This window comes from Anolis carolinensis, chromosome 5, assembly GCF_035594765.1.
Source record: "Anolis carolinensis isolate JA03-04 chromosome 5, rAnoCar3.1.pri, whole genome shotgun sequence".
Lineage (NCBI taxonomy): Eukaryota > Metazoa > Chordata > Lepidosauria > Squamata > Dactyloidae > Anolis > Anolis carolinensis.
The window spans coordinates 188,361,790-188,378,093 of NC_085845.1; the positions used below are offsets into that span (position 1 = coordinate 188,361,790).

The 16,304-nt window shown below is 38.1% G+C and overlaps 1 protein-coding gene across 1 annotated transcript in view; it reads left to right on the forward strand.

The window, feature by feature from the left end:
• LOC100554039 (chromatin remodeling regulator CECR2) overlaps positions 1 to 16,304 on the forward strand; it is a 145,000-nt gene that overhangs the window by 93,524 nt on the left and 35,172 nt on the right. The window contains exon 3 of the mRNA XM_008110475.3: positions 14,415 to 14,598. Within this exon, the coding sequence (XP_008108682.2) occupies positions 14,415 to 14,598 (184 nt within the window). The remainder of the gene's footprint in view (positions 1 to 14,414; positions 14,599 to 16,304) is intronic.

Sequence of the window (16,304 nt, forward strand, 5' to 3'; positions counted from 1 at the left end):
AGGACGATGACTAGAGCGCAGATGATGGAAAACTCAACTTTTATTCGATAAGACATGGTATAGAGGGAACTTTTGCTCCCATAAGGTGGCAATATCTGCAGCAAAGCAAACTTTCTTCTCTGCATGCATTGTGTTTGCAGATTCAAATCCAGCTGAGCTGTTCAGAATGGTGAGAGGCTTAACCCAGGTGCCCTTCTCTCCAAATTCATTGCTATAACTTTCAGTAGCTCACTGATGTTTTGAACAACCATTTTGCAGATAAAATATCTCGCATTAGAGCTGACTTAGATGTTGTTATTGGAGCAAAGGCCAACAACGAGGGGTCCAGCAAATCTGTGAGTGGAATTACACTGGGTCAGTTTCAGTTGGTGCATACAAATTGATGTGGACAAGCTGCTGGGGCTAGTAAGGAGGACACTCTGCTTTCTTGATCCCTGTCCATCTTGGCTGGTCATCCAGGAAGAAGATGCTGTTCGTTCCCAAATACAACAAATTATCACAACAAATCTCTTGGGTACTGGAACTTTCCATCCTGTTTATAAGAAGCAGTAGTTAGATTGCTGCTGAAAAAGCCCTCCCTGGATCCCCTGCACTTTAATAATTACAGACTAGTTTCTAACTTTCCTTTTTTGGGCAAGGTGATTGAGAAGGCAGTTGCCCTCCAACTCCAGGCAGTCTTGGATGACACACGCTTCCTTGACCCATTTCAAACCGGCTTCAGAGCATGATATGCAGTTGGAACTGTTATGGTCGCCTCAGTGAATCTCAGTCTCAACACCGACAGGGAGTGTGTGTCCCTTGTTAGTCCTTCTAGATCTCTCAGTGGCTGTCGATATCATCAGTCATGGTATCCTGGAATGCCTAGAGGGGCTGGGAATCAGAGGCACTGTGCTGCAATGGTTCCAGTCATACCTCCCAGGCAGGTTCCAGGTGGTGGTGCTTGGGGATAGCTGTTCCAGAAAAAGAGCTATTATGTGGCATCTCACAAGGTGCCATTCTATCCAAAATGCTTTTAAATATTTACATGAAACACTCAGGAGAGATCATCCATAGGCATAGGGCGGAGTGTTATCAGTATGCTGATGACACTCGAATATATTTCTCCCTCTTCCTTATGACAGCCTTTCAAATATTTAAACATGGCAATCATGTCTCCTTTCATCCTTCTCTTCTACAGGCTAAACATCTCCAGCTCTTTAACAATCAATAGGACATTGTCAAAAAGATACTTAACTGTGTCTGCTTTCCCTGTGTAAATACTGCCTGCCCACTAAGGGTGATTTAATTTTTATATAGTGATTTATATCTACAGTATGTGCTTCATTATTATTTATTTATTATTTTCACAGCATGTAAAAATTGTTGACTGAGTGGATATTGTTATTTGTCTGCAGCATTATTAAGTACTTTTACTAATTAAAATGCACTCCAAGGAAATTTTGGTAATGGAAGCCTAGCTGAGAAACATTCTGCCATACAATTTGGGTTAATCTGGGTTAATTTGTCTATTTGTCTGGGAGTGAAAACATTTTTCAAGACTGTGCCTCATGACAATGGTGGCATTCAGTGTAGGGCTTAAATATTGTTCTGAAATGTTAGTGTTTGTAAGGGAAAATGAATTTGGTTAAAATAGTGACACAGCAAAACAAGTTGTAGTATTTTTATAATCATATGAAATACTTTTAAAAAGTATTATAATATGTGCTTTATAAAATTTCAGTACATAGTTATAAAACTTGAAATGCTTACTTCCTTACTCTATCTTGTATCTCCTTTGATATGTCCCATTACTCTGTGAACTCCAGAGATCACGGGGCCATTTGACCCACTGGGAGCTATTAACTTGGGTAAAAATAAGAAGTTACTTTTCACTTTAAAAAAAAATCCATGAAAAATACAGAGTTGGTGTCACGCCCGAGTAAAAGGAGCACCAAGAACCAGACGCAGAGACCAATATCTATCTAATATCTTTATTAAGTAAATATATAAAAGTAATAAAAACAAGTGAAGAATATAGTCCAGAAGCAGACCTATCAAATGAGGTCAAATATAGTCCAAAAATGTATTGTCCAATAAATGATATTAGAGTTCAAAGTTTTTAATCCACTAACCGAAACACACACTATTGCCAAGCAATAGTGTGGGGAAAATGCCCAGAGTCTTTGAAGTCCAAGGTAGCTTGAGAACAAGGCTGGAAACAACTTGAATCATTAAACAAGGTCCGTGACTAGGAACAAGGCGAAACAGAGATTCTAAGAACAAGGTCTGTGGCTAAAAACAAAGCTAGACAAATCTTGAATACTTGATCCGGAAAGCAAGGAACTGGGGTTGCGGACTTTGCAAAGTCCATACAAGGCTGGAAACACGAAGTTGCTCCTGGAGCTGCTCAGTTGACTCCGCAACAATTCTAACGTGCCAGGCACCTATATTGGGGTCTCGTTTTCCCGCCAACGACCTCTTTCCCTAGAGAACGGGAAACGAAACCCAACTTTGTCCAAATGTGAAACTCCTTAGAATTTCCCAAGGGAAGCATGGCTAATCAGCCTGTTGTTTAGCTGCAGTCCGTAAGCTCCTGCGAGTCTGTTCTCTCACTCCCCTGTCTGCAGAATAGGACTGTCTCCTAGGAAACGGGGGTGAGGAATGCCCAAGGTCTGTTTTACTGGGTTCTTGGGCGAAAACATCAACATCCGGCAGCTGGAAAGATTCCGGCTCTTGTTGAACCGGTGAAAACCCCATGTTTTCGTCTTCATCTGTCACAATGGCATTAGGAGCAGGACTACAAGGCCCATGAGGCATCACAGTTGGGGCTAATAAGTAGAGTGGGGCACAGCTTGTTGTGGACCCCTAGAAGTGTGATTCTCCTTTAGAGGGAGGAATTGAAAATTGTGGAGAGACACTAGTTATACCTGGGGTGGGGGGGTGGGGAGGAGGAACGAAACTGATAAGATAATTCAGGACAGTTGGGTAGGCATATCCATGGGACAAGCAGTAGTCATTTGAAGACACCTCTTTGAGGGGAAACACCAAAGAGCCATTGCTGCCACTACTATTTTCCAGCTCAGGCATTTAAAAGGTCAGAAGTGGCCTGATGGTGGAGAAGGTGGAATGGGTGTTTCTTTTAGGTTCTTCTTCATGTTCTTTGTGCCTCACACAAATGAATTTTGCATTTGAGTACTCACTTCAAGTCTGTCTGATGACACTTGTCACAGGATTGAAGATCTAGTATTGCATGGAGAAGGACTCTTATATTCTGTTACCAGTGACTATGAACCATATTGCTCAGGTTCTTCTCACTGCTAAACACATGGGATTTGCACCTCAGGAGACTCATCATTGATCTTTCTGGACCTCTTCTTTGAAATTGTTCACTTCCCCATCCTTTGAGTGCAATAAATCTCCTTCAGAGTTGGGAAGTATCTTGATTCCATATTCTACACCATGGCACTGATGTTCTTTTAAACAACTAAAGCATCAGACAGTGTCCTCTAAAAAGTGTTCTTGTTCTTCTGAGCCACGATTTTGATTGGCTTACATTGATGACATCGTAACCTCTTTTCTCTGAGGCTCATGTCCATTCAGGGCACCCATACTTCATTGTCATTGCACCATCTGGCAGAACATCACCACAGACTCTTGGGTTCTCACACTGTCTACCTGGAGGACACCATAGAGTGAACAGGTCAAATCCAAGGGCTGACCATTTTCTTCCGAGGGACTTTTAAACTGGATTGCTTATGAACTGGTTAAGCAACCAGTTATGTGGCTTGAGAGCACATTATACACAAGCTGTTCATCACTGCTTTACGTCATGATGCCTCTGATCCTGATTTCTGTAGAGTGGCTCCTTGATTAATACGAGATTTAGATGCCCCATATTTCCTCTTCACCATTTCTTTGCAAGTATATGTGTAAGATCTGTTGCTACACTGAGCCTTGAAGATGTTATAGACACTTCTCTTCCATGGGAAAACTGACACATTGCATATGTCTTGGGGGAGGGGGCGGGAAGGAAATGGAAGCTTTGTTTTCTTTCAGTCATCACCTCAGTAGAGTCATGAGGGAACTCCCTCTAGAATACGGTGACACCCTTCTCACTCACCAACTTAGGGCTGCTATCTACCACTCCATTGTCAAATTTTAATGAAATGGCACTAGCAAAAAGCCACATTTAAAAAACATTTGGAGAGCCAAGGGGAATACATGCCTTGCATAACTTCATTGTGATGGTGCTTCAAAATAGAATGGAGATATGCATGATACCCATTTATTTCTCAACTTTTTAGTAAATCTTAGGGGGAATCCTCAATCTGAAAGTTTTCTCAGCATTCATCAAATCAGTTTGTTTCCTCTTCATCCAGTGTAAAATATACTGTGCCTAGTTTAACAAGTATTGTTTTGATGTCTTTTGATTTTAGGAGACATCTCATATATTGTAAGTCTAATTCATGTCAACATTCTAAAGTTTATAAAACAAGCACTGGAAAATGGACTTCAGATTTCAAAGCCTCTGTTTGGATATTGGGCATGAAACACTTTTGAGGTAATATCTATGCTGCCCTCCCTCATTATAAAACTTCTATGAGTATAGTCTTTGAATGCCCATTGACTATTCAGTTTTAAAGATTTGAGCTCTAGTTCCAACATTGAGATCAAAGACCTTCCTTCACAAGTGATAGTCTGTGGACCAATATCAGTTTGTGAGTCACTACCTTCCTTTTTTTCTATTGTTATCATTCAAGGAGTCAGATGAGAACTTGGTGACTTTATGTACTGGTGACATAATTTGATTTGTTTTTGCCTTTTTCACTCCCATATCTTTCATTTGGAGTCCTTTAGATGATGAATTACAAATTTACTGTTGATGCTATATAATGTATAGTTTCACCTGTATGTCGTTTATGACTTCCTTTTCAGCTGAAGAAGGGGTGAAGATGGATAAAATCAAAGTTTGGGACAATATACACCTTGAAAGTATTTAGGTGTATGAAAGCCTTGTGATATTTCTAGGGGCTGCTTTGTCAGGAAGTCTCAGATGAAAAGAGGAGTGCTGAAGATGAGACATCATTAGGCTAGGAACTAGGCTAGCTATGGCCACCACAAAATTAAAGGAAAAAAAACATGGTTTGTCTACCCATTTGTTCAAACCTTATTTTAACTTGATTAAAGATATTATTTGAAAGAAAAAGAACTGTTTCAATTAATATTATAAAGCAATATGGCATTGTCCAAAACTTTATTATTAAAATAAGATTGGACTATAGGCAGTCTGCCAAGCCACTGTTCCAGTGTTTGACCAAATTCTTATTTAATATATTGAAATGGGTGAGCATATGTGTGAGAGAAAGCAGGTAGAGGATGGTGATTTGTCTGTTCTGTCTCTTTGTGGATGTGAGAACCATTGTTGCATCCATGTCTGTCATTGGTATGAAGCCTTCAGCTTATCTCTGCATGTGGCTGGTTGCCCACCCCTGTTGTAAAGTGGAACCAGCTTGCATTTGTGGGGATTGGGTAGCATTGTGTACAATGCTGTTGTTTAGCTGATCTATGGAATTAATTCAAATAGACATTTCTGCCCTCATGAAATAATAATTATATTTTAGACACTTGGACCACTTGAGATAAAATGTGATGGATTTAGATTTGTAGCCAGAGATTCTAGGATGTATTTCCTCAGGTTGAAAATGGTGCAAGTGGGCTGAGGAGGAAAATAGTATTGCATTGTCAAGACACTAGTGCTGAGGGTTTAGGGAGCTGTCCTATGTAATCAGGTCCTCTCCTGGCTCTGTATTTAGCAATGACCTTACTAGTCTTCCTTTCTCAGTTTTTTCTAGCAGTGAAACTGGCCAGCTCTGTTACCATCTCTAGGTTAAGTGGTTCCATTTGCTTCTGTCAGGCCCATACATGTGTCTGCGATGTGATATTTTATTAGATTAGACAGCCCCCATTGGCTCCATTCCCCCTGTTTCCCTGGGGATTTTTCTCTGCTCCAGTGCTGTTCCAATTCTATCTCTGAAAGTGTTTTGGGTGTCTTCACTTCAACATCCTCTTGATTTTAAGCATTTAAGCATTTAGTTATAGAGACATATGGTGGAAAACAGGGCAGGATATTTGAATAATTCTTGGGATATTTTCTTTGAGAGCTGCTTCTTACAAAATAGTTGTACATGCTTTCACAAAATGTGTTGTTCCCATTATGAAAGGGGCATTCCATCTGTGTATGAAACCTGTAAGCTGTGACTGTGATATACAAGTAAGTGGAAAAATGTGATACACATGAAACATATTGGACTAGATTGTTTTTTAAAACTGCTAAGTTTTACCATGTTTTATGCTTGTTTTGTTGGTTACTCAGTCCAACAAGCAGAGACTAGCCAAAGGCCAAGGTTTTTTTTTTTTACTGACTTCAGATTTTCTGCCCTAATTTTAGTTCTTATCTGGAGAAATCCATCTATGCTGAGATGAACTAATGGGAAGTCCAGAACGTACTTTAAAAAAAAATCACCCCAATTTTATGAGAAATTTTTAGCTTCTTCACTCATTTAACGTATCCACAAAGTTTCTATCCTAATCCCCCTAGAGGAATCCTGCAGGGCACTCTCACTTTAGACCCTGTTGTTTCCCATTCCATCCTTTCCCCATTGTTATGTCCAGCGTAATTTATTTACTTAGTAGCCTTTTTAAAGTACACTACTCTCTTCAGCCCTCACAAGGGAAATTATTTAAAAGTTTTTTTAATGATTTGAATTATTCTGTTTCTGAATGTGCAGATTCTTTTACATTACAATTGTGCTTAGCTGTTGATAAACATTTCCCTCATTAATTTACCTTAATCTATCCTACTGGTGATCTATTAGTGTCTTGTCTGAATAGGTACAAACGTTTTCCCCCCCCCTCTTGTTCCTTTTCTTTCCCCCACTGCTATGTTGAGGACCTTGCTGGGCATAGTTTCTTCATAGTTGATAGAATAATGCTATAAGGCTTTTTTGGACTCCCCCCCACCCCAAACCAAAGATAAGCAAGGAACTCCATTGTAGCTGTTTGGGGTCAGGCCTGCAGCTGTAACTCAGATTAAGTTGACCTTAATCAGAAACAAGTCCTTTTTTGACAACTCATGATAGATAGATTGCTGCAAGGGAGAGAACATTAGCTATCCTTTAGGCTTTTCCTTTTTTAGTTCTCCTGATACCGTCCTTGCTTCTCCTGACCTTACTAATGATGTCTAAATGAGGTCATTCAAACATGTATTAGACTCCTCCCTGTAGTCTTTTCTTTCTTTTGGACAAATTGCATTTGTGAAGAAAATATTGCCTGGCAATTCAGAATAAAGCATTCCTGACCTTGCCCGTCACTAGAAAAAAAATCCTTTTGATTCAGAGAAAGATTACATGTCTTACTCTTCCATCTTTAGTGAATGTTTTATTCTGAACTAAAATTGCTTTCTTTTCCAGCCAAGGAGAAACTTTACAAATGGTTAAACTTAATGATGTGAATGATTCTAAAACTTTAAAAGAAAAAAATAGTGGTCAGTCCTTGTAATGTTTTGTCTTTATTTAGATGCACAATTGTATTCTGCTTCCTGTTCCAGTAAGTCATTCCATTTGTGTTGCACATAATACAAGAAGACTTAAAAGGAGGAAAGAAATAAAATGAATAAATGTATGATGGCTTTTTGTTTTTTAGAAAATTAGGTAAAACAGGTTTTAAATGTTATTTTATTATGTATCATAAGTTAGTATGTAGTCTCAGTGACTAAAAATGTTGATGCCAAATGGATTTGATTGCCAATATACTTTTATTCACTTAGAACTCTTAGTGAGAATTCCAAAGTGAAATCTCAAGGTGTGACTTTCTGGTATTCCATAGTTGCATCTTTATCTCTTCCTTCTTTCTACTCATAGCCCTGCTGCATTAGAGTCATTTATCGTTCTCACCACTCCAACTATTTGAATCTTCTCCTCAAGTCCTTCTCCTTCCCTCCCATCCGTGGTTCCAGGAATAACCCTGTGCTTCACCTTTCTCCATGGTTTCCCACTTCTCTGACTAATAGCTATACAGTAACTCCTCTACTTTCGGATATTCAGAGGTTTCCTGTTTCAAATATCTCTGCATCAAAAAATTATCCTAGAACAATGATGGGCATCCTTTTGCGCTTGGTGTGTCAAAATTCACCAAAAAAACCTAGCATGACTTGGGTGGTGTGTCACTTCAAGAAAAAATAGTTTAAATAACAAAAATATATAATTGTAATATATAACTGTATTCAATAAATCAAAAACTATTTACTACCATTATTTCCATGTACAACAATCTATGGTACCTCTTGCAGTTTCCATGCTGATTTCTCTCTATTCTAGTTTCAATATAGTCATGAGCAATGAATAATATAATAATAATATAATAGTAATAATATGATAATATACTACAAATATATATATATATATATATATATATATATATATATATAAAATGTAATGTGCATAATTCCCATGGAGTAAACAACAAAACCACTGGACCAAACACACCAAATTTGGCCACAAAAGACATAGTCATCCAATCAATCTGCATGCAGCAGCGTGTCAGCAAAAATGGCTAGGCGTGTCAGTGCTGACACGCGTGTCATAGGTTGGCCATCACTGTCCTAGAACACCTGTGTGATCATATCTCTTTCCTTTCAAGTTCAGACTTCGTTTTGTTCTCAAACCAGCTTTGTTTTGATCCCAAACTGTGGAATGTATGTAACATTCCCTTGTTTGTTTGTTTATTTATTTATTTATTTATTTATTTATTTACAACATTTATACCCCGCCCTTCTCACCCGAGGGGACTCAGGGCGGCTTACAAAAATTGGCAAAATTTAATGCCCAAATTGCAATCATAAAAACAAAACAATATAAGACAGATCTGTTAATAACATTGTTAAAACACATTATAAAAACCTTAAAAACGTATATATATATTGTTCCATTGTTGCAAGCAATATGTTCATGTTGTGATTATCTGTTATTCTGCCAAATAATTCCAGTGGTTCTTATTTTTGACCTAGTCAATGAGGGCAAAACTCATTATGTCATGGACAAAAATAGCTATAAGCCGCATTTTATTTATAATAGATTTAAAATACTATTTACATGGTTGGATATAATAGTAACTAACCTATACTTCTTCTATTCATATTTCTGTCCCCAGCTAAATACTTGTTGACATTTCTAATAACATGGTTCCCCCCTTCATTTTGTTTTAATGGGATTGGAGATTTTGTATCCCTAGTGCTTACACTTACAGCCTTGATTTCCTACATGCTGTTTTACATTTTGAAAACAATTTCCAAATGGGTATGGGCTTTTTTCACAATTATTTCCTGGTAGTGCTCTTCAAAGGAGTGAATCAAAAAGTAATATTGATTTGAGAAGGTAGTAGGGTTAGGCTTGTTTGGGAAAATGGCTTGTGACAGAAGGAAAGATAAAGCTGGAGTTGAAGGTAACTGAAAATTCTGTCAAACATCTGGTTTCAATTCCAGATTCTCATTATAGCTTGAATCAAAGCGACAACCATGCGGTGATAGCCTACACAAATTGACAAGAGGACCTGGCATGCTCCACTTAGAACAGAGGTTCAGTGAAACTTATATTGAGCAGAAGGGCGGAAGTTGGTTTTAACCACTTATGTAAAAATCAAAGGCAAATACCCAAGATGATTGGTTGAGTCAACACGCTCATTTTCCCAGGGGGAATGGGAACTCAATACTAGAATCCTGGCTATTTTCCAGAAATATAAAATTTAATTTCTCATCTTGTTCATTTTGAACAGCAAGAAAAAATAGAGAAAAGTAAGAAGGCCTTCTGAGATTTATGTCAGTCTATTTTTCAACTGCACCATTGAATATGCTTGATGCTGCTTGACTAGCCAATGTTCTTTGCAGCTTATCACCAGGATTTTAAAATGAATAGTTTGCGGTGAATTCATACTTACACACATTTCCTAGTGCATAAAGATTAAATTATTCAACTAAGAACACACATGCACAAATTACAAAGTGAAGCAAAAGTTTAGCCTTAAAAATAAAATGCCTCCAGGAATTCTAAAATGTAGGATTTATACAGAAATAATTATTCCAACAAATTGTTGATGTTAACAACAAATCCTAGGATTCAAGATTCTTCAACCTTTTCCTGAAATTTGTGAAGCTACTCCAGCCATCAACATTTTGTCCAGAATTTGATGGATTTATGAAATGGTCCTTAAAATCACCCCAAACTCCAGGAGATAGTTGTGGGTTGGTTTGGAGGTGACATCCCATATGGCTCCCACCCCTTAATGACACTGTTTCAGTTTACTTTTTCAACTCTGGTAGTATAAGGTATTCTGTATGCCAAAACATAACGAGCCTGTTTTCTGAATTCTAATAATTCTTAATAATGTTATTCTTATAAAGTCTAAATTAATTCCTATTTTTCCTTCAAATTGTGCCCTCAGTTCTTAAAAAGGTTTTGCAACATGTAGACAGTTTACCTATAATTTGTTAATTGCATTATAAAAAGCAGGCTCTTAATTAGAAATAATTGTTTTCATCAATTATAACTCAAACAGAAATTAACAATTTACAATTTGATTGACTGAAACAAAAATTTGCCTGGAGTAATGTATTTTAAATCCAGTTCTCAATTATGACAAGGATCCAGGCTGAAGAATGGCATCTTAATTAGATTTTATTATGTCAATCTAACTGATGACAATCTTAACTGGTCAGTGTTTTCAGAGAGTGGTGTGTGCCATTAATCATCGAATGAATGGAAATCCAAGGAAATCCGGACCTGGAGTCTCTTAATTGGATTGTAGATGTCAGCAGTTTGGGGTGATGATAAATCATTGGATGTTTGAATGTTTGGATGTGAAAGAGCCATAAAAGTAATTGTTTTACTACATAAGTATGCCCATTTGATTTTCTTCTAGTTTGCTCAGTAACTGCAACTGGGATTCTTTTTGCCAACAGGTATAGAGAATCCAATAATTATATGTTGAATTAAAATGAAAATTGGATTTTAATACCTGATCTTAGAGTTGTAACAATGTGACTTATGAAAATAACCAAATCAGACTCCTACACGTATCCTGTTGTAAAATATTCCAAAATAGCTGATAAAGTAGAGAAAGTAAAGTTCTGTATTGGAAAATCATCCTCTCCCAACCAAGTTTTCATCTTGAGATAAACTAATTTCTTCAGACATAATGCTTGTTCTGATCTTGGTTTATTAACCTATTTTGTCAGTTACAATTTGTAAAAAAAAAAATCAGAATTTCCATTCTTTGGATTAAATTGAAAGCTCAGTGAAAAATAACTAAAAGTATTAAGGCTTTTTCTCACACATATAAAGTGTGTGTGTGTGTGTGTGTGTGTGTGAAGGATTGCCATACTATGTTCTCATGGTGCTGATGTAGGTATTGGAAGCCTTACGGGCTTGAATGCGCATTGCTGGTAGATATCCCCCTCCCTACATCTTCCAGGGTTTTCTCTCTCATGTGTATCTGTACACTCACACTCTTATTCTGCCTCATCACATTCACACACTTCCCATCCTATATGTATAACCAGAATTAAAACTACTCGAAAAGCACCTAGAAGGCTACAACATATAGGTTGTAGGATTTATTTATTTATTGTGTCAGAAGCGAACCAAGGATACGGTTGTAATGTATTTTAAAAGTTAAAAACTTAGCATTATACTAAATGTCCTTTGACCAGTAGTTGGCCATTAGGAGTGCCTCTGGTGTTGCTATAAGAAGGTCCTCCATTGTGCATGTGGCAGGGCTCAGACTACATTGTAATAGGTGGTCTGTGGTTTGCTCTTCTCCACACTCGCATGTTGTGGACTCCACTTTGTGGCCCCATTTCTTAAGTTCGGCTCTGCATCTTGTGATGCTAGAGCGCAGTCTGTTCAGCGCCTTCCAAGTCACCCAGTCTTCTGTATGCCCAGGAGGGATTCTCTCATTTGGTATCAGCCATGGCTTGAGGTTCTGGGTTTTAGCCTGCCACTTTTGAACTTTCACTTGCTGAGGTGTTGCTGTGAATATCCCTATAGACCTTAGAAAACCATTTCTTGATTTAAGGCATTGGCGTGCAGGTTGTAGGACGTATTCAGCTTGGGGAGTCATCACCTCCATGTCTTATTTCTTTTTATTTCTTTCTTTACCATCTTATGATTTGCTGAAAGCGGGAGCTGATATTTTTATATACAGTGGGGGATAGTATTTACTCTTGGCAGTGGTTGTAGCCCAGAGTAAAGAGACAAGGAAACAATAAAATAGTTGCCAACCCAATTAACATGTGAATCATGCTATTTCTGTGAATGAGGGCCTATATTTAAATGCACAGTAACTGAAATAGAGGATAGGATTCCCTTTTTTAGAGACTGCTGTGATCAGATCAGTTCTGAAGTCAATACATGAACTGGGAAAACCTCAATGCTAAATCAATTAACTAGTCTTATAAAGCTATGATTCTCAGAATTTAATTTGTGGGCATGTTGATGCTTAGAAGAACAGGCATCAAAACACAAGGAAAAAGAAGCTCTTTCTAAATTATGTCTTTTAGTTGAAGTTAAAGGTTTATTATCGTTTTGTACACTTTTTGTTGCTTTTGATTTTTGGGGATGAAACTCATTGTTTTAATTATCAGCACTCTTCAGATGACTAACATGAGTTTACTAATTTAGGTGAGATACTGTCAAGACCCAGGCTACAGAACACCAATAACCATGCGCAGAGGCCAGATTCTATCTAATATCTTTATTAAAGGAATATATAAAGTCAATAAAAACAAGTGGAGAATATAGTTCAGAAGTAGACCTTTCAGGAAACGTCAAATATAGTCCAGGAAAATAATGTCCAATATGTGATATTAGAGTCCAAAGTTATAATCCATTAACCGAAACACACACTTTGCCAAGCAATAGTGTGGGGAGATGACAAGGTCTTTTAGTCCATTGAAGCTTGACAACAAGGCTGGAAAACAAACTAGATTCTTGGCTAACAAGACTTGATACGAGGCAAACAAGAAGCAAGAACAAGGTCCGTGGCGAGGTCCGCGGTCAAACGTGAAACAAGGCAGGCTTGGAACTTGGTCCGGGAAACAAGGAACTGGGATTACTAAGTCCACACACGATCTCACTCCTCAAGCAGACGAGTTGACTCCGCAAGGTTTCCTTTGCGGCAAAACACCTAAATAGGGTCTCGTTTCCTGCCAGAAGAACCCTTTCCCTGGAGAACGAGAAGTGAAACCCAACTCCGTCCAGATGCATGACTCCTTAGAATTTCCCAAGGGAAGCAGACCTAATCAGCTAATTGTTTGGCTGCGATTCTGAGACTCCGGCGATTAGCCTCCCTAGCTCCTCTATCTTTATTATAATTGTCTTTTCGGGAAAACGGGGGAGAATTCTGCCCAAGGCTTGTTTGGCTGACTTCTTGAGGGCAAACATCCTCCAGGTGCAGGGGCTCCGATTCTGGCTGAACCGGTGGAAATCCCATGTTTTCCTCTTCGTCTGCCACAATAGTACTAGGAACGGGACTACAAGGCCCATGAGTCATCACAGATACTGTACTCTCCATTTTTAAAACTCATGTATCATTTGTTGGATAGTTTGCCCATTTTCCTATATTTCATCTTTTCCTATATTTGATGAACTAATGTATGTAATATTTGTGTATAATGATTCCTAACATTTTAATATGCCTTCATGGAAACCGTTTTGATAATATTTCTTGGAGAAAAATATTACATGAGAACATGCTATGTGTTTTATTTTATTTAAGGTAAATTCTTTTGAAAAAGTGGAGCAGTTAACCTAGTAGAAAGAACTTGGAAAGACTTAAAGTGTTTTCCTACTAGAGCTGGGGTCTCCAAACTAAGGCCTGTGGGCTGGATGCGGCCCTCCATAGTCATTTACCTGGCCCCTGTCCTAAACTTTAGACTTAGGGTTGTCATAAGTCTGAAATAACTTGAAGGACACAACAATCCTAATTAACTTGACTATTTCATCATCCAAAAGCAGGACCACACTTCCCATTGAAAGACGAGTAAGTTTATGTTGCTGAAAATTGTTCTTCATTTTAAATATTGTATTGTCTTTTATGAGGTTTTTCTTTTTTCTTTTTTTTTTTTGCACTACAGATAAGATATGTGCAGCATGTATAGGAATAAGTTCTTTTTTTTTTTCAAAGTATAGTCTGGCCTATAGTTAACAGTCTGAGGGACCATGTACTGGCCCTCCACTAAAAAAGTTTGGTGACCCCTGTACTAGAGTCTCAACAGAGCTTTTATAAGACCCAGATCTTTCTCCTTCATTGCATCAAATGCTTGTTGTCCATTTTACCCAGTTGTGTAAGGTAGTAATGATATAAATATTTGTTCTTTTTATTAGATCTCAGACATTTCATGGCTACCTTGAAGATATCATCAACTATCGCTGGGAATTGGAAGAAGGCAAGCCCAATCCCCTACGAGAAACTGCTTTCCAGGAACTTCCATTACGCACCCGCGTGGAGATACTGCATCGCCTTTGTGATTACCGGCTAGATGCTGATGATGTGTTTGACCTACTCAAGGTGTGTTGGAAGATGACAGATATTAGATGGGAACATGGGAAGTGGAATGACACACATTTCCATCAAAAAGACATCTCATTTTGCTCATAACTGCATTTCATGACCTGTTGTGGAAGTAAACTCACTTAAAAGACCGATTCATTCGATAGATTGCTTTTGGTTTATACAGTTCCCCCAAAATAGAGAACAGAAGGAATCTGATGCATGAAATGGAACATTGCTCACTGCCTTTAGTATTTCCATGTATTTATGCCTCACTGGTAGTAGTTTTTCAACTGACCCAAACCTATAATAAGTAGGTCCTGCCTTTATGGTTATATATTTGGAAATTATTTTATTTAAACAAGAAATTATTGTAGATTGTGGAGATACTAAGAAATTATCCTGATTTTAATAGATTTAACAATCAGGTAAAAATATGAGACTAAGCATTACATCTTGGAAATTTCTGCTTCCTGACATCTTAACTATATTTAGCTGTATTTTTAATACCATTCTATTAGAGTTATTTTCACACAATATGTGCAATAACTTAATAAATTAATTGCTAATTATAAATGTCATGAGTTAATATGGTTTGATTTTAGGAGAATTGTTTATTAAAATCAGGTTAAGGACACATAACTGTCTTAAGATAATTAATATCTCTGTGAGAAGTGTTCTTGTGTCTCTAAGCCAGTCCTTTTTCATCACTGTCTTCATAATTTTGAGGCTTTCAAATGGCCATTTGTGCTGAGATAGCAGCTTATAAATTTGGACCTTGCCTTGGAAAATCATGAATGAGAGCTATACTATTGTGGTTTTACTGCATGGATGGGGTTTAATGGCTGTTTTAAGATAACTAAATTGACCTTTATTTTTCTGAACCAACAAACTATTGTTCGATTCTGGATTGGGAAACTTATTCAAAACTATAGTTAGCCAATTCAAATTTATTTATTTTGTATCAAAAGCATTGCATAATAAATCAATTTAAAAGTGATGAAATAAAGGAAATCACAAGCAGCTAAATAGTTTTAGATCAAAAGTGGGCAACAGCGACCACATTTTCAGTAGCTTTAAACAACTCCTCCTCCGTACATGAGGCAGGACATTGTGGGCAAGCATACATATGCGGAGTTGTTTGTTCTGCTCCACAGTCACACAAGGTGGAGGATTCCTCCAGGTAGTGCCACCTTGCCAAGTTGTCTTTCGATCTGCCCACTCCGCTTCTGAGTCTGTTCAGGGACTTCCAAGTTGCCCATTCTTGGTTTGCCCCTGGAGGAAGACTCTCGGGGGGCCATCCAGTTAGAATTGCCTGGTTTAGCTGCCCAGAGGGACACTTGCTGTTGCTGGAGGAACATCAAGCGGAGTGGTGGTTCTCATGAAGCCCTTCCTTGATTTGAGTCTGGTGGGAGGAGGCTGATAGTCATGCAGTGGGTGACTTTCACAATGTTCAACCTTATTTCTCTCACAGTTAGCAGCAACTTCTCGTCGCAAATCAGGAGGGGCAATGGCAGCTAACTTGTAGAGTTTATCAACAGGTGTAGGTTTAAGGCATCCTGTGATTATTCTGCATGTTTAGTGCTATGTCTACCTGCTTCGCATGGGCAGACTTGTGCCAGACAGGACAGGCAACATAGAAAGAACCTCCTCGAAGGTGAAGTGAATCCAGTTGGGAGTCCCCTGGCAACGTTTCTTGTAAACGGCTAATCTTTCCAACCCAA